At 45.7% G+C, this 24,992-nt stretch overlaps 1 protein-coding gene across 1 annotated transcript in view; it reads left to right on the top strand.

Moving 5' to 3' along the window:
- The window catches only part of FMN2 (formin 2), a 160,054-nt gene that overhangs the window by 49,576 nt on the left and 85,486 nt on the right, over positions 1–24,992 (top strand). The window contains 1 exon segment of the mRNA XM_080650940.1: positions 7,968–8,055. Coding sequence (XP_080507066.1) covers positions 7,968–8,055 — 88 coding nt within the window.

Here is a 24,992-nt window from a genome sequence, read left to right as displayed (position 1 = left end):
TTATGTGGCGGACTGGAGTATCGACATGGTTTAGCTCCCTGTTAGAAATGTGTTCAGTAGTTACCTTTTATGGACACTTGACATGACTAGCACTGGGTCCCTGTGCTCACTGCTTCTAAGTTCTCAGCCAGTGGTCGGGGTAAAGGGATTAAAACTCCCTTGGTGAATATCTAATGTAGTTGGTTTTATTGGACTCACACGTGTGTGTTTCTGTAGATGTGGTGTGGGACACCATTGGCATATGTAACGCTTTCTAAAACACGTGACTGGTGTACAGGCTCCTGGGTGACACATTTAATCTTGTGATTTTGTTCTGAGATATTTAGCAATTTTATCACAACGATGCTGGCACGTCTCTAAGAAACTTACGGAAAAGCATCAAGTTTTATCTGTTCATTTCATGAGTTATTACCGAAGTTTCAAAGTTCCATTCGTTTTACTCTGATGTGTATACACGGAGTGGCCAGATGACTATGCATTCAGAGCTCATAATCATCTGGCCACTCAGTGTACATCCTATATAATAATAGACTAATATGCAAATTGTCCCCTCGACCAGGAGTTCGACCAGCAGGCAGGCCGGCCAACCACCCATGTCCCCTCCCCCTGGCCAGGCTGGCCGGACCCCACCCATGCACGAATTCTTGCACTGGGCCTCAAATATATATATATATATATATATATATATATATATATATATATATACACACACACACACACACACACACACACACACACACACACACACTGAGTGGCCAGATTATTATGCATTCAGAGATCATAATAATCTGGCCACTCAGTGTATATCCAAGAGAAATGAGTTCCTATGTCCATAAAATTACATGTGTGAGAATGCTTAGAGTAGCACTAGTTGTAATACTTCTAAACTGAAGACATTCCAGACATTCATCATGATTAAAATGGAAGAATAAATTGTGGTATAATGACACGGGAATAATATACAACATTGAAAAATAATCATCTACCATTTTACTCAGCCATATTGGTGGATTTCATAGACAAAGCCCAATACAAACAGTATGTGTCCATTTATCTGATGTTCAAGATCAGACAACAGGAAACCGTGTCAATAGAAGTCAGAATGGGACTTTGGGGGGAAGTATTGATAGGAGAGAGGTATGAATGGAGTCTTCAGGAATGCTAGTCATGTTTTGTTGAAGGATCTGAGTGATGATTACAAGCGTATATACATACGCAAAAATTAAACTATTTGCTTGAGTTTTCTTCGCTTCGTTACAGTTGTAATTAAATATTTGTTTTAAACAATAACCACTTTAGAAAAACTATTATTGAAAAGCCAAGCACTCACTTGATACTTTGGGTCCATCGAGTGGAAGATATTTTCAGGGATATGAGCAATGAATGATTTGACTGTTCTTGGATGAGAATGTGCCAGAAGGTACACATTTGGCACAGTGTCTGTCCCTTTAAATGGAATTGTTGAAGAAAGGAAAATGCTAGGCAGACAATCCTTGAAAATGGTGCCACCACAAAGAACGCCATTTGTCTTTAAAGACTTAAAAAATCACATATTGAAGCTTTTATTCTCTAAAAAACGAGCATCATAAATTAGATCACTGACAAGTCAATGTTTATTTCTCTTTTACTTCCAAACTCTAGGAGGTCTTTGGGAAATGCACCAGTTGCTTAGTCAATATGTCATTTCCAGAAATAGATCGGAGACTGGCAAGAAAGCTGGAATTGTGTTCCTCCGATGGGTAGGATCGAATGCAATTTGCACCCTTGTATCTCTTCGCAGTGCTAAAAGCACCGTGCGGTACAGTGGCTAGAGCCAGGAGTCAAGCTTGTGTCTATAGAAGAGCCAGAAAAGTCACATCGTGCTATTGGTTAAAGGGCAGGAGGGAAAGCAGGTGCCTGAATAGGTCACAAACGGGATAACCATTCACTGAACAACTCACCGTTTATTATGCAGTTTCCATTCAAGTAAACGGATGCTAGGTGGTCCTTCATTTCCTGAATATTCCATTTCTTCCTTATAACACTGGCCTTTTTAAAAATTGAAATGAATCACTGGCATCTTGTTGTACTGTAACTGCAGAGGAAGGGAACTATTTTGGGTTTTGTTTATTTTTCTTATTTTCCCCCGAAATGCGTAACTCGGAGGGCAGACCATTCTGACAAGGGCTTCAATCTCAGGTTGCTAGCACTTTGAAAGATAAAAGTGTTCTCTTGGTGTTTTATCTGCCTTGAGCTGTGTCTGATCGCACGGAATATTGAGGAGTAGTCGGGGAGACGAGGCCCCGTGTGTGAACGTCCTTGGCAGAAGGACGCTCTTCGTACTGAAGGTTAGGGGTGGAGCAGGGTTGTGGCTCAGACTGTGAACTCGATGAGTGTGTGACCTTGAACAAGGCACTTCCGCTAAAAAATGTGGATAGTAAAAGGCACTCCAGCATTAGTTTTTGTTGTATTTTGGGGGAGTGATTAGCAAAAGATACTTGTCATAAAATACCAAGAATGCATGTAAAAATGGTCTCAGTAAGAGTCTTATTCATTGGGGGCTGTCAGCAACCCTATCATTTTATCTGTATCGTATCTTTTATTTGTGACAGTTGACATCACTCGTCAAAATATGCTGATGTCCATATTCTGTAGACCCCTTTGATATCTAAACAATTTTAGCAATATCATGAAACGTAGATGTTGTACTCACAATTGAGTGGGTTTCCAATACTTTACTTCTAATCGTAGCCGGTGGGTTCCCAGCTACGAACGTACCGTTAATGGTGGAGGTAGTGCAGATAATCTAAAACCAGATTTTCAGCAGGAATTCCGAAGAGAAAAATGCAACTCAGTGAATGTGCACACTATTGGGTGGGTGACACATGGTTTTTTTTTGATTGGCAAGATGTTTGAAATGATGAAGGGCCAAACTATATCTTGCATATATGTCTTCTGCATGACCAAACTGGCAAAAGGCTGTGTCCAAGGAGTATGAAAAAGAAGGTTGTGGCCCTAACCGGTTTGGCTCAGTGGATAGAGCATCGGCCTGCGGACTGAAGGGTCCCAGGTTCGATTCCGGTCAAGGGCATGTACCTGGGTTGCGGGCACATCCCCAGTAGGGGGCGTGCAGGAGGCAGCTGATGGATGTCTCTCTCTCATCGATGTTTCTGACTTTCTATCCCTCTCTCTTCCTCTCTGTAAAAAATCAATAAAATATATATATTTTTTTTTAAAAAAAGAAGGTTGTGTATTGTTTTAAATTCCAGGAGTTTCAACATCTCCGTGTGTTTTCTCTGTGCTCACGGAGTGGAAAGAGATGGTTAGTTATGATAGTTCGTTTTAATTAGAAAAACCTTTTATTTTAAGAGCGTAGTGGTATTTATGTTCAACTTTTTATTCCATGTTTCTGTAATATTTAAGAAAATAAAACATGAAATTTGGAAGTGCAACCTGTTAGAATAAATTTTTTAGGAAAATATAACCTAATGTCATTTTTTTTCCCCTCCTCAGCTTATTTATGATCGCGCTATACTTTTTATCGGGTTTGTTTTGTTAGTCAGGATCCTCCTGACTGCTTCAGTGTAAGCTAAGAAAGGAGAAGTTGATATCAGTAAGGAATTGCATTTCTAATTCTTTTACACTTATCCCTTTAAAGGAAAACTAGAGGCCCGGTGCATGGATTTGTGCACTGGTGGGGTCCCTCGGCCTGGCCTGCGCCCTCTCGCAATCCAGGACCCCTCGGGGGATGTCGGACTGCCAGTTTCGGCCCCATCCCTGAAGGCCAGGCTGAGGGACCCCACTGGTGCACAAATCCGTGCACCGGGCCTCTAGTATGCATATACGATCTTTGGTTAATCTCTTCCTGCCCTCCCCCTTCCCCCCTTCCCTCTCTCTGAGATTCATCAGTCTGTTCCATGTTTCCATGCCTGGGCGTTGAGCATCTGCCCCCTGGTGGTCAGTGCGTGTCATAGCTACTGGTCAAATGGTTGGATGGTCGCTTAGGCCCAATATTATTTCGTGTTTCTCTGTCAGTGGGTTCTTCTGGTGTATTGGGTGCTCTGTTATGTCAAGGATGCTGCTCCAGGTGTGTGTGTGTAGGGGGAGTGTGGCCAACGGGGCCTAGAGCGGGGGAACAGGTGAGCTTTGGAGTCAGGCAGAGGCGAGTGGAAATCCCAGCCCACCCCATGTTGTCATGGCTTTCCGCCATTTCCCATTCATAGCCTGGCTTTCTTCTCTGTCGGTGAATACGAGCTAGTTAATATTTTGGCAGATGTGATTTGAGGACATTACATACACCACGCTAAGAGGCTGTTTCATTACTCTATTCAACTTGAATTTATTTAGAACAAGCTGGTGGCTTGGCTCTTATTTTTAAATATATTGTCATTGATTTCAGAGAGGAAAGGAGAGGGAGATAGAACATCCATGATGAGAGAGGACCATTGATTGGCTGCCTCCTGCATACCAACTACGGAGGAATATTCTACAGATAGGGGAATTGAGAGCCATTAAGGAACTTGTCTAAAAGTTACATAGCTGCTAATTTAGGCAAAGACCTGGGCTGAAATACAGAGTTCTTACCTCCACACAGGTCAAATCATTATTGACTTCTAGCTTCTTAATCAGGGGGGGTGTCAGCTATCTCCCCAATCAACCAACTACCTGTTTTGTGTCCCAGATTGTGCGAAGGCTGCCCAAGTAGACAGCCTTGTCTGGTGCCAACCAGATAGTCTGGAGATATCCCTCCTGGGTATGGTCAGTGTCAATGTCTTCTCTGGTCTGCAGGGCTGTGGAATGCGGTTGGGTGCCTGTGAGCCGGCCACCCTGCCCTGAGGCTTACCGCTAATTGGAAGAGGAGAAGGTGGTAGTGTAAATAAGGCTGCAGTCCTCTGTTCTTCTGTGGGTGGACTTAAAAACCCACCCAAACGCTGATAACCGCTGGCTCTGCAAAATCTCATACAAGCATTCTTTCCTTGGGAGTGTAGACTCGTGCGGATTTAAGATGTTTGCTGTTTGCATGAACCGGTATCAGGCAGTACCAAGAAAGCTCTTGGTTCCCGATTCTCATTGGATCAAAAAAAAAAAAAATCTAGAGATGACCGTATCTTTCCAAAGGAAAACGATGTGAGTCCAAATCAAAGTTGGGGGATGACCCACAGGTATGTGTGTCTAAAGAGCTCTTAGAGAACCAGCGCTCTGTACATCTGCTACACGACGGGGATTAATCATGGTGTGGGTGGTTCTCCCTTCATTCTAGGTTTTGCCAAACTTCATTTGGTTTATTCCTTATCACTTTCTATCATTGCTTGTCTTCCTCTTGTTGGAATAAGCTCAGGTGCTTTTATAGCCTTATATATAATCATCTGTAATAATAAAAGCATAATATGCTGATGAGACCAGACAGCTGAACGACCTTCTGGACGAAGCCAGGGCTGCGAGGGCTGAGTCCCTTGCACGGATTTCATGCGTCAGGCCTCTAGTAAAATATAACTGCTAGTCATTGGATCGCTAACCCCAACACCTTGCATTTGCAAGATGTTTTATACTTCAAAAACTTTTCTCAGTACCTGTTCTGTCGTTTCAAGTTATGGGAATGTCACTATTAAGTATGTTCTACACATAGGGGAATTGAGATCTATTCGTTAAAGAACTTGTCGAACGTGACCTAGCTGCTCAGTTAGGCAAAGACACGGGCTGAACTACAGGTCTCTTAGCTCCACGCAGGTCAAATCCTTGGCAGTTCGGAGCCTGGGAATTCTCCCCTGTCTGCATCCCCTTCCCTTCGTAAACCTCTTGTTTAGTTTGGGTCTACTATTTCATATTTGCTCGTGTTCTCCCGTTGTTTCTCATTAGCGTGCTCTTGGCTGCTCTTTGCATCTGTTGCTCCTCGATTGCATTGTATGCCACTGGATATACTGCCCTGTGCTCGAATATCTGGGTGAGAAACAGCAATTTTTACATCCTGTCCTTCTGCTTCGGAATTCACCGTTCCCTAATCTCTCCAGCTGACGCTTCTTATCTTACCCTACTCCTTGGATCTGGCCACTGACCCCTCTAATCTAAGATTCAGTTTCCAGCAAGGATGTGTGTGTGTGTGTGTGCCAAGCCCCTCCGGAGGAGAGCAGTGTGCGCTTCATGACGGGGTGGGGATTAGGAAACAGAACCCTTGGTGTGGTTCTGCATTTAGACCAGGAGAAGGTTCCTCAGTGTCTTTCTTTAGTGCATGGTTCTACCAGATCATGTAAGAAACTGCAGGAAATTCCACGTTATTTGTTTATTGGGTATCGTAGGTATGATTTTATTTTCTTCCAGGGCCTAATATTGCACCTGTTCAAAGCAGATGTGTGATTGGCCATGTAGGATGCCAGGGGAGATAATGAAAAGTTGTTTGCAACTACTGGAAAAGGACTTTGAACCGATAATGGTCGTAATCTCTTAGGAAATTACGTGAGAGGAAGGAAAAAGAATTAATTATCTTGTAGGATTAAACTCAGTAATGAAAAGTTGACAGGTATTTCATTCTTGAGCAAACATTTACAATGCTTTCCTAAGTGTCTTTTATAGCTATTACCAGAGGCCCAGTGCACAGGTTCGTGCACCAGTGGGGTCCCTCAGCCTGGCCTGCACCCTCTTGCATCTGGGACCCCTTGGGGGATGTCAGACTGCCAGTTTCAGCCCCATCCCCGAAGGCCAGGCTGAGGGACCCCACCCGTGCATGAATCCCTGCACTGGCCTCTAGTAAGCATATAAGATCTTTGGTTAATCTCTTCCTGCCCTCCCCCCTCCCTCCTTCCCTCTGAGATTTCATCAGTCTGTTCCATGTTTCCATGCCTGTGTGTCGAGCCTCTGCCCTCTGGTGGTCAGTGCGTTTCATAACTACTGGTCGAACAGTCGAACGGTTGCTTGGGCTTTTATATATATAGATTATTGCAATGAAGACACTATTCGCTAGGTCTGTTCCTAAGAGTGTCAATTGCATTATCCTTCTGAATAGCCACTAAGACTTTGAAGTTGATGCTGTCATTTTTTTTTAGATGAGAAAACTGAGGCTTTAGGACGTTGGAGTAGGTTTTCCAGAAGCCCCCATGCGGGCCTAGGAATCAGAACCGGCATTCAGAAAAGATCCCAGATGAATGACTTAAGTGCCTATTAAAGTTTGAGAAGTACTGCTTTATTTTACAGGGTTCCTGTTCATAATCCCTACACAGTCCTGCCTCTCGGGGGAGTCTATGGTAAATGCTTTGTTAAGAGGATTAGCTGACTCTGATGTGAATGTAGGTCATTGAAAATAGACTTTTTTTTTCTTGGTTATATGTTCTAATTTTGTAGATTTCAAATTTGTTAATTCTGCATTTTCCGTTTTTTTCAGCTGAGGGTTCTGAGATCATCTCGGTTTTTCAATTTAATCTTTATCATTGAAAGTGTTACTTCATTCCTCCTTCCCCCCATTTACCTCTTCCAGCCCATTCCCGTCCTCCCCCCGCCCAGGCCCTCACCACCCCATTGTCTGTGTCCATGGCTGATGCATATGTGCACACAAGTTCATTGGCTGATCTGTTCCCACCCACCCTCCCCTTCCTTTCCTCTGAGGTTCAACAGTCTGTTCTTGCTTCTATGACTCTGGGTCGATTAAGGACCACTTTTTAAATCTCAGGCTGCAAATTAGCAAACGTTGACGTTGTTATTTTACAGAGACCCAACTGATTGGCGAAACTATTACCAATCTTACTTGTTGACATACCCGGCTCTTAAAAGATGGGTAAAGAGCCTGCCGTTCAGGGCAATGAGAACACTCGGGAAGCGGTGGTGTGTAGAAATGGTGGATTTTGAAGTTTTATAATAGAAAACCCCAAAGCTCTTTTCAAGCCATGTTTGAAGGCTTTATATAATGACTTGATTTGTTCTCCATTTAGGATGAAATAACATGTTACTAAGCATGTCGTTGGCGTTCAAATGGACATTTCCCCCTTTTCTTTCTTGAGCAGGTTGTCAAGTTATTAAGCAACAAAAGATCGCAAGCGGTTGGAATATTAATGTCTAGCCTTCACTTGGATATGAAAGACATACAACATGGTAAGTGTAAAAGTAAAAATTCAGCTTTTGAATACTACTATGGGGGCTGAAGAGCACGATGTTTGCTGGTAAAATTATTTCAGACTTAGAGTTGCCGTGTATATTGAGGTTCATATGTTTCCGCTGAGTGCTCCCAGACTTTCTCTCATGCTTGTTGCTGGCACATTCACTATTCATGTGACTTTTCTGTTGTTTCTGTCTCATGATTCTCATGAGACATGTTTAGTCTGCATTAATACATATGCATTTATTTATTTATTTTTAATATATTTGTATTGATTTCAGAGAGGAAGGGAGAGGGAGAGAGAGATAGAAACATCAGTGATGAGAGAGAATCATGGACCGGCTGCCTCCTGCACACCCCCCCGGTGGGGATCGAGCTTGCAATCCGGGCATGTGCCCTGATGGGGAATGGAACCTTGACCTCCTGGTTCATAGGTCAACGCTCAACTACTGAGCCACACTGGCCGGGCAATAAATATTTAAATTTTAATTCATTAGAAGTACTAGCTCCACTGTGCTCTTTAACTAATTAGATTATATCTGAGGTGTTACTTCTAGATGCCATGTCAAAGAGTGACTGATAAGCAGTGGTGAGAGGTGGGGGTGGTGGGGCGTGTCTCAGCCATTGAAAATACCTGGAGAAGAAAAATAGGTTGAGACTCGAGTCTCACGTATTGGATGAAGTAACCTACAGAAGAGGAAGTAAATCTAGAATTTTCCGATAGATCCATTTCAACCACTGTAAGAATTACAAGGAAGCTTTTTTAAAAAAAATATATATTTTTTATTGATTTCAGAGAGGAAGGGAGAGGGAGAGATGGAAACATCCATGATGAGAGAGGATCATTGATTGGCTGCCTACAAGGAAGCTTGTTTTGATAGTTGCTGTTTTAGGACTGTTCTGATGTTTAGAGATGTTGCCCAGAACACTGGATTGTGATGAAATGAAAACTCAAAACTGATCATTTGTCTCCGATGTCTAAAAACACTGGACGGGCGATGGGGTGTGTGCGTCTGGTCCTCCTGTTCCAAGACCATGAGATGCTCACAGAATGACCGAGGCAGATTATGATGTGTAACATTTAGGGTGGAAAACTGGTCTCTCTCCTTTCAGTTATTGGGGACGACTTAGGGGTCCACCCCTGGGATCTTCTGCACATAGAGTGAATGAGCTTTCCTAATAACCATCAAAGGTAGTTTCAAAGGATTCTTGCCTACTTACATTATTGTTCGTGGTCGAGACACATGGAAACAGTAATATCGGGACCGCTTGTTATTTCTTTTATGTTGTTGTTTTCATTTATGTCTTTACCCAGGCTTCTACAACATTATTTACATTTGGAATCAGGGCGATTTTTCACATTTTCAAAGTGACTGTAGTGCCAATATTTTCATAATTGAATTCTACCCTCCAATGCACAGGTATTCCTATGCCTTATCCTCCGATCACATCGGTGCTGAGAGATACTGCCCGAAGGTGAATTAGAGGAATTAAATTTATATTCAGAATGTCCCTTAAGCTGCCCAGAGCCTTAGACTAGATTTAAAGCAGATTGGATTGTTCAATGGAATGCCAGTTTACCTATTAAAGAAATGTGGTTTCCAGTACAACACAGACCTTATAAATCATGGAAATGTTGAACTGGCTTCGTAGCCTACCCTTTTGTGAATGTGGATTCTATTTGTTTGGCTTCCACTATTGTGTGGAATAATTCATAAATAGCACAAGCTTGGCATGCCTCGTCGATTGATGAGTAACTCTTAATCACGATTTCGGTTTTATTAAACTGTTTTGATGGCGAAGAGACTTCCTCAAGACGAAGCATTGGGGGTAGTAGTCAGAGAGCGGGACGCCAAGACTGGCGCCAAGAAGTACTTGGCGTTTCGAAAGCTGGCAGATGGAGGCCAGTTAAGTCATAGAAGGAAATCTGAAAATAATGACACGGTCCTTTCCTTCAGTCAAATATTCAACCGGGTTGAGTTAATAATGAGAACCTTATGAACAAAGGCACCCGCCTAACATCTGTGTCTGTGGTAAAGCCAGCGAGAGTTCATTGAAAAATTTGCTAGCTTAACATGCAACACTAACAATAACATAGCATGGATGTCAGTAGTTTAAGGGTCACGCTGAATTATGCATAAACTTTATCCCATTAGGATATAACGTGATTGCTCAGGTCGCTTTGAAATCCTGCACACGGTTTTCTAAAAAAAAAAATAAAAAAAAATGGTTGCCTTAAAAGCTTGAAGAAGCAGCCCTAACTGGTTTGGCTCAGTGGATAGAGCGTCGGCCTGCAGACTGAAGGGTCCCGGGTTCAATTCCGGTCAAGGGCATGTACCTTGGTGGCGGGCACATCCCCAGTGGGAGGTGTGCAGGAGGCAGCTGATCGATGTTTCTCTCTCATCAATGTTTCTAACTCTCTATCCCTCTCCCTGCCTCTCTGTAAAAAAGCAATAAAATATACTAAAAAAAAAAAAAAAACTTAAAGAAGCAAACAGTGTGCATTCAAGGGATAACGCCTTGTTCTGCCTCAGCGTGTTGTCTGGAACAGTGGCTGACATGCGTGAATCACCTGTAGCCTCCAGAATAGACTAAACTTGACTTCTGTCAGGATATGCGCCCAGAGAGAAACCCACAGAAGCATCCGTGGCATGGATTCTGGACGTGGAAGTAGCCACACCTCCAATGTCATCTTACAGAAGAGCACACGAAGACCTCTTTTTGGTGGTCAGTTGTCTTTGTCAAGGTCATGTAGCTCTTTAGTGGAACAGACCAGACGTGCACCCGGCCCCTTAAGCAACCCGTCCTGTTCTTTGCATTCAGACGAGCCACTTCTCCAAGGCTGTGCTTTCCCTACAGCACTGGTGTCTCTAAAACAAGGCAAATGGAGTATTACTGTTCGAAGGAGTTAGTTTCCCTCTTTCTCTTCTTCCCCGTTAAAACTCTAGAAAAGCTTCGCGTTGAATTGACTTGTTATGATCCTTGCATGGTCAAGTGTCCTGTGAGAGTCATTAGCGTGGAAGGCTTGGCTATAGGAGCAGATCTTAGAAGTGGAGTCTGGCTACCTCTTGGGACTACGCTTCATCTGCAAGGAGAGCAGTTTGTGTTGGAGACTTGCAAGGCCGGAGTCTCCCATCACTGCGTGCTCTCTTCATCGTGGTCTCTGCGCTGTGGGAGGAGACCGCTCTTAGCCTCGTTCCACGCTCATCCCTGTTGGCGCTGAGTGGCATGTGACGGGCGCGGTGCGGAGGAGATTGGCTTGGTTGGCGAAATGAATCCTGGGGACACACATGAGTAGAATCTTAAGTACAGACATGGGCAGATGCTTGGATGTATTGCTTTGACGTTGTTTGCCTGACATTTAAACCAGTTTCTAGCTATGAGTGTAAAGGAGAAGAATACTTCTTTAAAAATCGATAAATACCCTTTCTGAACGATCGGACCATTGGGGGTAGCTGTGGCTACTCTTTCCCCAGGTATTTTGATGGCCTGCACCTGGATCAGCTCTTTTCATGTTGGGCTGACACTGAATAAGGTATTTCTTTTTATTTATTTATTTATTTTTAAAATAACTTTTATTTTTCCATTGATTCTTATTTTTTAAAAAATATATTTTATTGATTTTTTTACAGAGAAGAAGGGAAAGAGAGAGTTGGAAACATCGATGAGAGAGAAACATCCATCAGCTGCCTCCTGCACACCTCCTACCAGGGATGTGCCCGCAACCAAGGTCCATGCCCTTGACCGGAATCGAACCCGGGACCCTTCAGGCCGCAGGCCGACGCTCTATCCACTGAGCCAAACCAGTTAGGGCCCATTGATTTTTAGAGAGAGTGGAAGGGAGGGGGAGAAATAGAGAGGGAGAGAAACATTGATGTGAGAGAGACACATCGATTGGTTTGCCTCCCGCACCTGCCCAACCTGGGGCCCGGTATGGAGCCTGCAACCGAGGTACGTGCCCTTGACCAGAAGCAAACTCTTGACCTTTCAGTCCACAGGCCAATGCTCCATCCACTGGACCAAACCGACTAGGACTGTATTATTTTTTAATGGTCGAATTTTTCATGGGATTTTTTATGTACAGGAGCAGCTAAGACTAACACAGCTGCCAAACTTGGTGATGTTGGAGGGAGGCTTTTGCACAGTTGAGGCAATAGATATGGGGCTATGGCAGGGGTGGGCAAACTTTTTGACTCGAGGGCCACAATGGGTTCTTAAACTGGACCGGAGGGCCGGAACGAAAGCATGGATGGAGTGTTTGTGTGAACTAGTATAAATTCAAAGTAAAGGAGCGGAGGGGAGAGCAAGAGAACCGGATAGAACAGCCGGATCCGGCCCGCGGGCCGTAGTTTGCCCAAGGCTGGGCTATGGAGAAAGTCCCTGAGTTTCAGTTCAGTTCTTTGGATGGTATATTTAAGAAACATTTATGCCCGGCCAGCGTGGCTCAGTGGCTGAGCCTCGACCAGTGAACCAGGAGGTCACGGTTCGACTTCAGATCAGGGCACATGCCCAGGTTGTGGGCTCCATCCCCAGTGTGGGCTGTGCAGGTGGCAGCCGATCAGTGATTCTCTCTCATCACTGATGTTTCTATCTCCCTCTCCCTCTCCCTTCCTCTCTGAAATCAATACAAATATATTTCTTAAAACGACATCAGAGAAACCCTAATGTTTGCACCTCCTCCCTGTATTGAATTGCCCCTCCATCCCTCTGGACGATGAAACATTGAACTAATCTTTGCATGCACATCTGCATCACAAGAGAAGAAGGAAAAGCCTTCGCTAACCGAACACATGACGAAGTCTGACTTACGCGCATAAAACAGCGCATTGCATCTCCTGCACAGATTAGCCACATGTTGCGTTAAGTAAACCACAGAATTATTCCAAGGGGATCATGATGATTATCACGGCTGCTCGTTAGCTTTGTCAGATGTGGAAGTATTTTGGAAAATAATTATTTTATGTACAGGGGCAGTCCTGAGGCAGGGGCCGTTAGTCATCTCTGTAACACGACGAAAGGATTAACCACAACGGGTCCAGCTTCGGCGTGTGAGCGCTGATCTTCTTAGCCATGCGTTACCAGTTCACCACGATGTTTTCTTTCTTTATTTTTATATTTTTTTAAAATATATTTTTATTGATTTCAGAGAGGAAAGGAGGGAGAGAGAGAAACATCAGTGATGAGAGAGAATCATGGATCAGCTGCTTCCTGCACGCCCCACATTGGGGATCAAACTTGCAACCCGGGCATGTGCCCTGACCGGGAATCGAACCACAGCCTCCTGGTTCATAGATTGATGCTCAACCACTGAGCAACGCCGGCCGGACTGTTTTCTTTATTTTTTGATGCATTTTTAACTTTCAGGGACTGACCTGCTCATCTCCTTCCCCTGCTTTAGCATGATCGCCGATATGTAAATGCTAAGGTCTAACATGCTAAGGAAGCTATTTAAGTGCTCATTTAGATGAAGTACTTTCAAAAGGGAATTTAAAAAAAACAAAACACACACACAACCATAATTATAATCATCGTGTTTGTAAAGTCAAGCTTTCTGTGTTGGGTTTCTTTCCAAGTCAGACATGTCTGTATAGAATTACTCCCCCCCAAAAGTCGGATTATTATCTGGATGCGAGTCATTTTGGCATCAGACATTTGCAGATTCTGTACTGACGCAGCCCCAGACATGCTTTCATGAGTAGGAACCCTGAACACGGTTGCCCTCCTAGAACATGTGCTAGAAAACAGTGGCAGATGGGACCCCCCCCGCCCCCCCCCCCCGAGCTGGGGCCCTCGTTCTAGGGAGACTCGCTGAGCTCTGTTTTACAAGAGCATAAATGTTTACCTAAGCAAGAAGGTGAAGCCCCCGATGTCCAATGAAGGACATTCTGCAGGGCTGGTTTATGGAACACACGCAGGACATTTTATACAAAGCACAGTGCGTTGTTTGAAGCTATTCGCCCATCTACACACTCGGCTTAAAATAAACACTCCCTGGGGCTATGCCAGCCTTCCCCGCTGCCCCCTTTGTTCCACACCCTAGATTTTGTCACCTGCCAAAGTCAAGTAACCCTTATCTAAACAGTTGAGATAAGCCCTGAGTTGTACCAGTTTGGTCACATCAACAAAGCTCTCCGAAACCAGAAATGAAATACAATATCGGTAGGTTAAACAGTCTACCAGGGCAGTGGTGTTTGCGTTGAAAGATTTTATTCCGAAAGGATCCCAGTCTTTGTCTCCATTTCTCCCTCCCCCTGCGTAGACAAGGAGGCGACGGACTGACTCGACCAAAATGCATTTGTTCTCTTACGATGTTAACTCGTACAGCTCTTATAAACAAGGCCCGTAGGTGTACGAAGCCTGCGACTTAACCAGTAACGGATGTCATTACCCTTGTATAAGCAAGCGCGCTTGAGATGTACCAGGGGCGGACTCGGGGTGAGATTTATTTTGTTTCCCACGTGAAAGCCTTGCTTTCTATAGCCCAAGTACAAAATCGGTAGAATCCTGGTGTTTGAGGACAGCGGGCGATGGAAATCCGGTGGAGGAGATAGAGGAGTTTTGCTGTTTTTCGTTGGTGCTGTTCGGATTGTTGGTCTCTGTGTCAGAGCCTTTGCGCAGAAGGCTTGGTCCTTGGCTGTCCTGGCCCAGACGTGGGAGAGGCAGAAGCTGATGAGAAACCAGGAGTCCCCTCGTCCAGCCCTTTGACTTGGAGTTTCGTGGAGCATTATCTGGGTTCATTATTTGTTGGGCAGCCCCCCAAATCTTTATCTTTGGTTCTTGCCTCCTGGGTGACTCGATTTCCTGGCTTCTGGCCTAGGGTAGTAGAGGTCTGTCTGGCCATGTGCTGGCCCCCAGGTTGGGGAAGAGGGCTGGCTGGGGGTGGAGGTTCTCTGGTCAACATGCAGTCCGCAGGGGGTCCCCATGTTGTTGTTTTTTTTTAGTATATATTTTTATTGACTTCAGAGAAGAAGGGAGAGGGAGAGAGAGAGATAAGAACATCCATGATGAGAGAGAATCATGGATCGGCTGCCTCCTGCACGCCCCACCCTGGGGACTGAGCCCACAACCGGGCCTGTGCCCTGATTAGGAAGGAACTGTGACCTCTTGGTTCATAGGTGGACGCTCAGCCACTGAGCCCCGCCAGCCAGGTGGTCCCCATGTTTTCATTGCCGTGCTCTGGCCCACAACGGGGCTTGATGCTCCTTTGTCCAGAGACTTTGTTTTTTTTTAAATATATTTTATTGATTTCTTACAGAGAGGAAAGGAGAGGGATAGAGAGTTAGAAACATCGATGAGAGAGAAACATCGATCAGCTGCCTCCCACACACTCCCCACTGGGGATGTGCCCGCAACCAAGGTACATGCCCTTGACCGGAATCGAACCTGGGACCCTTCAGTCTGCAGGCTGACGCTCTATCCACTGAGCCAAACCGGTTTCGGCCAAGAGACTTTGTTTTAATTTCTCAAGAAAAGAAACCAGAGTTGGGGAGCGTAACTGACTGCTGGCACCCCCATCGCACCCCCTACCAGCGCTGCCAGTCCTTGCCTTCTGGGTTGGTTCTGGGTGTTCCCACCGATGGCAGCGGATTCGTCATTTTAGGGCAGCTGAACCAGGCCCAACCAGCTGCCATCCTTTGTGGCTGCCATCACCTCTTCTCTCTTTTAGTCCTGTGACTTCCGCTCTGCAAAAAATCTCTCCACCGTGTGGCTCTGGTGGAGTTTCAGGAAAGAGCAGGACTGGATGCGTGCATTTGGTCGGGCGTCTTAACCGAAGATGCTTCCCATCAAAATGCACACATCCCAGTTCAAAGCAGATGAAGCAACTTGAAAGCCAGGGGATGCTGTCAGGATGTGGTCCATGTGTGGGTCACTCTGCTTTGAGGATGGGTTGCCACCTGCCAATTCCCTTCCCCGTGTCTCCCGCTTGCACGAGCTCTCCTTTGCATTCACGCTGTAATTCAGGGGTCCTCAAACTACGGCCCGCGGGCCACATGTGGCCCGCCGAGGACATTGATCTGGCCCGCCGGGTGCCACTGTCTGTCCTGCTTAGCAGCCGACGCGTCCCGGGCCCGCAGTGCGCATAGGAATTTTTTCATAGTTTTTTTTTTTAAACTCTAGTCCGGCCCTCCAACGGTCTGAGGGACAGTGAACTGGCCCCCTGTTTAAAAAGTTTGAGGTGTAATTATTGGTTGATGTCTTTCCTCCTCACCTATCGTGACCTCCTCTAGGTAGGAGGGCATAAGCTCCATACCCAGAAAGTGTTTTATATTCTACTTAGGAAGGAGAGAAATATTGTCAGATAAATTGAATAGCAATTCATGGCTGTTTGTTCCATGGACTTCCCCCCAGAAGGTGCAATAGACATGAACTTGACCCATATCCTTTCTCCTGACTTGAACGTATCATGACAGGCTGCTTTCAAGTCCTGAAAGAGAGCTCTCAGACAACATTTATTCCCAGTGGCTGGGATGTGATGATAAGCCTGGAAGTGCATGGAATGAGAGAGGCTTCTGATCTCTGCTCCTTAAGATGAGTTTCTACTCAAACAAAGGCCTTTGCTTCTCAGCGATTTGCAAGGCTCACTCCATCTTGGCTTCCCCTGTGGCTTCTGAATTCCACGTGGGTCAGGATGGTTTCTCTCAGCCTTGGCACGCTCCCCCACCCTGCCAGTGAGGAGAGGGCATGAACTGGAACTACGGGCTCGTTTGCACTCATTTGGTGTTTAAGCTGCTGCTGACGCGGCTCCCTTCCCACGTCCCCCAACCAAAATGAGTGTTGATGAGTTCCCGGCGGGTGCCTGTTTAGTTTCCCACGTCGCTCTTGGTACCACGGAAACTCTCCTCGTTCCTTTTGCCAAGAATGTTTTCAACGTGGTGTGTCTAAAATCTCTCAACCAAGGTACTGATTTGGAGAGATAGTAGTAAGATTTTCAAAATATATTTTATTGATTGCAGAGAGGAAGGGAGAGGGAGAGAGAGAGAAACATCAACGATGAGAGAGAATCATGGATCGGCTGCCTCCTGCACGCCCCACGCTGGGGATGGAGCTCACAACCCGGGCCTGTGCCCTGACCGGGGATCGAACCATGACCTCCTGGTTCATAGGTGGACACTCAACCACTGAGCCACGCCGGCCGGGCGGTAAGATAGTTTTCATATATGAAAGTTGAAGGGGCCATAATAATAATGACAATAACAACCCATATTTTGTGCGTGTTTGCTGTGTGCATGCCGCCCCTTCCAGAGGTTTCACTTGTATAATTTAATCTCCTGCAAAACCCCTCCAGGGTGCGGACGCTTAGGGCCAGTTTGCTGATGGGACATTGAGACACTTGAGGTTACACAGGTGACAGGTGGTGGAGACGGTGTGATGTCGGGGTCCTCTGTACCATGGCCCTCCAGTGCTGGTTGCCAGGAGATGGTGTCCCTCCAGTGCTGGTTGCCAGGTGATAGTGGCCCTCCAGTGCTGGTTGCCAGGTGATGGTGTCTCTCCAGTGCTGGTTGCCAGGAGATGGTGGCCCTCCAGTGCTGGTTGCCAGGAGATGGTGGCCCTCCAGTGCTGGTTGCCAGGTGATGGTGTCCCTCCAGTGCTGGTTGTCAGGTGATGGTGGCCCTCCAGTGCTGGTTGTCAGGTGATGACGGCCCTCCAGTGCTGGTTGCCAGGTGATGGTGTCCCTCCAGTGCTGGTTGTCAGGTGATGGTGGCCCTCCAGTGCTGGTTGTCAGGTGATGACGGCCCTCCAGTGCTGGTTGCCAGGTGATGGTGTCCCTCCAGTGCTGGTTGTCAGGTGATGGTGGCCCTCCAGTGCTGGTTGTCAGGTGATGACGGCCCTCCAGTGCTGGTTGCCAGGTGATGGTGGCCCTCCAGTGCTGGTTGCCAGGTGATGACGGCCCTCCAGTGCTGGTTGTCAGGTGATGGTGGTCCTCCAGTGCTGGTTGCCAGGTGATGACGGCCCTCCAGTGCTGGTTGCCAGGTGATGGTGGCCCTCCAGTGCTGGTTGCCAGGTGATGGTGTCCCTCCAGTGCTGGTTGCCAGGTGATGGTGGCCCTCCAGTGCTGGTTGCCAGGAGATGGTGACCCTCCAGTGCTGGTTGCCAGGTGATGGTGGCCCTCCACTGCTGGTTGCCAGGTGATGGTGTCCCTCCAGTGCTGGTTGCCAGGTGATGGTGTCCCTCCAGTGCTGGTTGCCAGGTGATGGTGGCCCTCTAGTGCTGGTTGCCAGGTGATGGTGGCCCTCCAGTGCTGGTTGCCAGGTGATGGTGTCCCTCCAGTGCTGGTTGCCAGGTGATGATGTGACATTACATGTTATTATCTCGGTGTTTTATGGTTTGAACCATGAAGTTAGTTAGAGTGAAGGTAGCTGTTTATGCAAGGACAAGGGGGGAGATTTTTCCAGAGTCTCTAATGTACTTAGGTTCTTCGAGATGCCGTGAGTTAGGCACGCTCATGGAAATGTAGAGGGAAGGTCTGTCCATATGATTTCATGCCTCTATGACCATATCTCATATCATCTCTACCTCAGAGATTAGTTTAGCTGATGTACAGGCTCCACCTGTACAAGAAGTCAGCTTTCCCAGTGCAGTTCATCCTCCCACTGAATTATGACACATCAACAAAATTAATACAAGGCAGAGAGCTGTAGCAAACCATAGGTTGAGATTTGAAGTCCATGGAACAAACAGTCATGACTTAGCAATCCGGTGGCGGGGCATTCTCTCAGCTGGCCTCCACAGATCCCACCTCCTGGTGACTTGCAATGAATAGACTGAAACAGGGGTCCCTTCCAAGATGAGGTGCAGAGAGAAGGTGGCCCTGTCTTGCATGCCCTCTCCATTCACTCCGAGGGAAGCTGGTTCCCTCTCTGGAGAGACCCATCTGGCAAGAAGCTGAGCCAGGCTCTCGGCCAACAGCCAGCGGAGAGCTGAGGCCCTCGTTCTGGGGAACCGGACCCTGCCATCAGCCACGTGAGCTGGGGAATGGTTCCCCCCGCATGACCTCCCCCCGAAGCCTCCGTCCTAGGCAGCACCCTGGTTGCAGTCTGATGAGAGACCTTGAGGCAGAGGCACCCAGCTTAGCTGCTCCTGGATTTCTGACTCCCAGATGTGGTGAGACGAGAATATGTTGTTTGCTGTTTTATGTTCCTACGCTCCCGTGTCATTGGCTCCGCAGAAACAGATAACTTGTGCCCTTGGTAATAAATGCCAGTAGGTTTTCTACCTTTGGGGGTCTCTACTTCTAGGTGAGCAGATCACACTGGAGGGAAGAGGGATGCAGGCCAGAGACCACAGTGGCTGGGTAAATGCTCAGGGTTGATGGAGGGGAGGGGCCCTCAAGAGTAGCCCCGAGGCTGCGCATGGGACAGGATTTAAAAGGAAAAAGAAGTCAGGATGGGAGGGAGTCAGCCACTAACAGAGTTCCATGACTTAGAATGCACTCCGCAGGAGCGATCAGAGCACACGGATGGGGCCAGTCGAGGGGGCTACTTTCCTGGTTACTCAAGAACGGGAGGCATGTCCACAATGGACTCATGTTTGGTGAGCTCTTGTTTCCCCTGAGTTTCTTTGAACGCACGCTCCTCAAGCCTGGCCCTTTCCCTTCCGTGCGGCTCTTTGATGGGAAGCACGGACAGACGCTGGGACAGATAAGCCACGCTGCACTCCAGTCTGCGGGTGACTTAATGTTAGAATAAGCAACGCCTCCCAGCCCGGGCCGGCGTGGCTCAGGGGTTGAGCATCGACCTATGAACCAGGAGGTCAGGGTTCGATTCCTAGTCAGGGCACATGCCCGGGTTGCAGGCTCCATCCCCAGTGGTGGGGGCGGGGGGGTGGGGAGGGGGGGAATGTACAGGAGGCAGCCAGTCAATGATTCTCTCTCATCATTGATGTGTCTCTCTCTCTCTTTCTGAATCTCTGAAATCAATAAAAATGTATTTTTTTTTAAAAAGAAACACATCCTGTATTTCTGGTGGTGGAGAAGGTGGCCATGGAGAGCACTAACAGCGAAGTCCGGGTGTCCAGGGAGTGGGATGTAGATGTTTGACTGTCACCTGGGTGTACAAGGTCAGGTGACCATCACACACTGTCTCTCATATTGTGTCTATAATCCCTGGTTGCCCTGAGTTGCTCTTTATGTGATTTGTTTTAGGCAATATTTTTTAAGTCAAAAGAAAATAGATTTTTTTTTTGTTTTGGTATTTTATTTTGAGACGTTTTTAATAGCAGATGAAATTGACTGAGTGTTAAAATAGGCTATTTCACTCTTCATTTTGTAACAACATGGTTTAGTGCAGGTGTCCTCAAACTACGGCCTGCGGGCCACATGCGGCCCGCCGAGGACATTTATCCGGCCCGCCGGGTGCCGCTGCCTGTCCTGCTTAGCAGCCGACGCGTCCCGGGCCCGCAGTGCACATAGGAATTTGTTCATAGTTTTTTTTTTAAACTATAGTCCGGCCCTCCAACTATAGTTTTTTTTAAACTATAGTCCGGTCTGAGGGACAGTGAACTGGCCCCCTGTTTGAAAAGTTTGAGGGCCCCTGGTTGAGTGGAAAGCATATTGGATCTAAGAGAGTGTGTACCAGTGGATTCATGAAGAAAAGAGCTATTGTCCTGGCCGGTGTGGCTCAGTTGGTTTGGTGTCATCCTGTGAACCAAAAGGTTGCTGGTTCGATTCCCTATCAGGGCACATGCCCAGGTCGTGGGCTTGATCCCCAGTAGGGGATGTGCAGGAGGCAGCCTGTCAAAGTTTCTCTCTCTCTCTCTCTCTGTAAAAATCAATAAAATTTTTTTTTTTTAATAAAAAAGAGCTATTTATGGTTGCAAGTTTTGATTATGGAAAACAAATGTTTCATTCTGAGCCTAATTTTAATCTAGCACCTTCTCAGCTCTGCCTCTATTCCCTAACCAATATGTTCACAGATAATATACATTTTCAAACTAATTACGTAAATTATTCCAAGGCTTCTTGGGTGATCCTCTTTACTGTAAAATGGCTAATTCTCCCCACATGATAAGCAGATGCTAGAGACAGAAGTTATCCTCAGAGAAGCTCAGCATCTTGATCGAAGACACACAGCACGTTGATAGAAAAAGCCAGGAAGAGCAGTTCTTCCTTCCCACATCCTCGGCATTTTAAAAAGTTCTAGGCCAAAACATAAAACCGCTGTCCCTTTAATCTTGGAGTGATCATTAACACATGGTCATTCACGGAGTCGTTTAAAGAGCGTAAACATCTCCCCACGTTTCAATCCTGGAAAGTTAGCATGCTTTACAAATAAATGAAGACTCTTTGTGTGTAAGAGAAGGCCAGAGTTGTCTCTCCACACCTCCTCCGTCCTTGCGCCCTTCCACATAAAACAGAACAGATGCTCCTTGGTCTAATGGAAATAACATTTATTGATCTATAACTATGGGAAAGTAATTAAAGCCGCTTTATGGACCTGCCGGGGAATGGATGGGTGATGAGTCCCAGACAAAGATGGGTGTTCTTGAATGTCTTAGAGCCGAGACTGGGAAATACGTGTGAAATACTTGGCCTCTAATCACAGGCATAATCACATTAGCATGTGCTTGAATATTAGAGAATAAAATGACTCGACTTAAAGATTCATTACTGAATTTTGAATTTATTTATGTTATTTATGTTAGGCGAATGCTTAATAGTTTAAATACGAAATAAAAAAGGACAGAGTATAATTAGACAGCCAATAGCTGAATGCCAGACTGTACATTTAGTTTTAATAGTTCTTCGTTCAGGCCTAGAGTGCCAACCCTTAATAGAGGCGGTTGGAATTTTCCCCTTTGGTATGTGAGGGCACGAAAATAGGAATAGAAAAAAAAAAGAAACTTGTTTAACTTTGGGTTAGATAATAAGGCTTATTAGAGACAGAAGGGTTGATTGAACTTGTACGAAAACTTGAAGAGGGAAGCAATATTAACCAACCACATGCCAGATCCTTTTACTTATTACTGCCTTTGGTCCTCACACAAACCCAAACATGGCCAATATTTTCTATTACTTCCTTCTCCCCTTGCCCCCATAAAGAAACTAAAGCTTGTCAAGGAAAGTAACTTGAAGTAACGTAGCAGCAAATAAAAATTGGAAATTAAGCGTAGTTAAGTTTGATTTCATGGTCTACGTTGCTTCCATATCAATAAACTATTCCATGAAAGTCATGTTCCCTTTTGAGGGAATAAAGGGAAGATCACCTTAATACAATCTCAAATTCTCCTCCCAAAGAAAGTTGAAATCTAGGAAAGCTGACATTGCTGAGTACCTGTTTTCTTGAATCCTTTACTAACTAAAAAATGTTGCTCACATGTATATCCTATATAATAAAAGCCTAATATGCTGAGTGTCCAGTCATCCATTCAACTAATCAAAGCGTAATATGCTAATGATATGCTAAGGCTGCTCAACCGCTCTCTATGATGTGCACTGACCACCAGGGTGCATGCATTCGACCGGTCGACCAGTCACTATGACGTGCACTGCCCACACAGGACGCTTCAAAAGGAGAGCTCCACTCAGCCAGAAGCCAGGCTCACAGCTGGCGAGCGCTAAGGATGTCCGACTGACGGCTTAGGCCCACTTCCCCTGGGGAGTGGGCCTAAGCCATCAGTCGGACATCCCCTGAGGGCTCCCGGACTGCAAGAGGGCACAGGCCAGGCTGAGGGAACTTCCCCACCCCCCCCACCAGTGCACAAATTTCATGCACCCGGCCTGTAGTATTTTTATAAATCTCTTCCCATGGCCATAGCTATAAATCTGATGAATAGAAACAAAAGAAACTTGTTTTAACTTCGGGTGGCTTATTAGAGACAGACGAGTTGGTTGAACTTTTACAAAACCTTGAAGAGGGAAGTGATACTAACCAACCACATGCCAGATCCTCGATGAAGGTGGTCTCCACTCCTAACCAGTTTGCAGCATTGCCAGGCAACTGCAGGAGCTCCCGTTCCAAATTGTTGTTACCCCAGGAACGGTTAACCAGCCTAGCGAGCTGGGGTGGCCGCTGAGTTTGAAGAACCACGGTGACATTTGCTGAGGACATGGGTGAATGCGTTCTCTTAGTGCCTTGATGTTAGAAGGTTATCAGCGGAAACTGTACCACCTACGTAATCACAGATTTTAAGAGAGGGAGTCCTGGAAGACGCCGCTAAAAAATTTAGGAACGGGAGTTTCAGTCCGTATCCTGATTTCCAAAGTGGTAAAATGTGCTTTTGGTATGGAGGAAACAGAGCCCGTCAATACCCTCAACCCTTCTCAAATGGCGTATCTTACCCTTACTTCCTCTCTGGAACTCTCTCATTGTATCCCTTCCTCTGCCAATATGTAATCTTCCTGAATTTCAGCTACTTAAGCATGAGTCTATGGTTTTGTCAAAACAGCTGATTCCTATTGAATTGTGTGAGCATCTCCAAAGTGTAAAGCCAGTTGCGGGAAAATTTTATGGAGCTGCTTTGTATTGAGATTTGCTGTGAATGATTAAAACATGAGGTTTTCCTGGCCGGCGTGGCTCAGTAGTTGAGTGTCGACCTATGAACCAGGAAGTTACGGTTCGATTCCCAGTTAGGGCACAGGCCCGGGTTGCAGGCTCGATCCCCAATGTGGGGTGTGCAGGAGGCAGCCAGTCAGTGATTCTCTCGCATCATTGATGTTTCTCTCTCTCCCTCTCCCTCTCCCTTCCTCTCTCTGAAATCAATAAAAACCTATTTTTAAAAATGAGGTTTCATGGGTTAGAAACTTGTGGACTTGCTTAGGGCCGTATACCTGTGGTTAGGACTATAAATCAATGGTTAGGACCATATGGCCTTTATTAAGATATTCTTCAATACCTGATACTGCCTGAGTTTAAAAGATGAGAAACCTCAGTACAATCACAAGTAAGGCTTTGTGTGGGGGAAACCTGTAGGAATAATATTATGTTTTAGAATGATGGATGAAGTCAGAAGACAATTGTATCTTTGATGAGTTTTGACTTGAGTATGAATAATTTCATTGTGTTTCTTTCACTTGTTCGGAAGATGAAATGGTACACGAAGTTGTCTAACTAGCATTTCTTTCGTAGTTTTCCCCATCAATCTTTTGCTAAGTCAGCGGAGGAATGTAGAAATACTTGATTAATAGCTAACGAATTTTGAAGTCTGATCCTTTGGATTCACCATAAGGTTTTCTTTCTTTCTTTCTTTCTTTTTTTAAAAATATATTTTATTGAATTTTTACAGAGAGGAAGGAAGAGGGATAGATAGTCAGAAACATCGATGAGAGAGAAACATCCATCAGCTGCCTCTTGCACACCTCCTACTGGGGATGTGCCCGCAACCAAGTTACATGCCCTTGACCGGAATCGAACCCGGGACCTTTCAGTCCGCAGGCTGATGCTCTATCCACTGAGCCAAACCGGTTTTGGCGCAACCATAAGGTTTTCTTAAGGGTTAGACTCTGTACACATCCAAAGGGAGCCATTTCATACATGAACTTGCTATCTTTATTTGGGTTTTCTGCATTTCGTTGTATTATTTATAGCCACATTACTTCCAGTGAAAATCATTTGTTAATCCCTTTTATTTAATTTTTGAGATGTAGTCAAAGGTAGTTGGGCAGAGTTTTTAGTGCTTTGAAACACAGTTTGCCCTGTGAAGTTGCCCTAGTAGTCTAAGGCCTGAAAAGATTTGTCTGAGAGTCTTAATCAAATTCTTAGATTGAGATTTGAGACCTAATATTTTTGGAAATGGAGATAGTGGAATGTTATTAGGATAGGAGTATCATATTCTATGTGCTATGCTGTTGGTTGGTGAATCATGGGGTCTCTTCCAGCTTCGAGCAGAAAAGCTAAATTATCTTGGTTAGAATTCCTATCCATCATATGTTTCCGTTTCCTACCTCCCTTTCTTAATTCCTTCTTGGGATGTTGCCAGAATCAACCAGAAACTGTCT

Source organism: Plecotus auritus (genome assembly GCF_963455305.1).
Source record: "Plecotus auritus genome assembly, chromosome: 14".
NCBI lineage: Eukaryota > Metazoa > Chordata > Mammalia > Chiroptera > Vespertilionidae > Plecotus > Plecotus auritus.
Note: the sequence above shows the minus strand (reverse complement) of the source record. Positions and strands in the feature narration are given on the sequence as shown.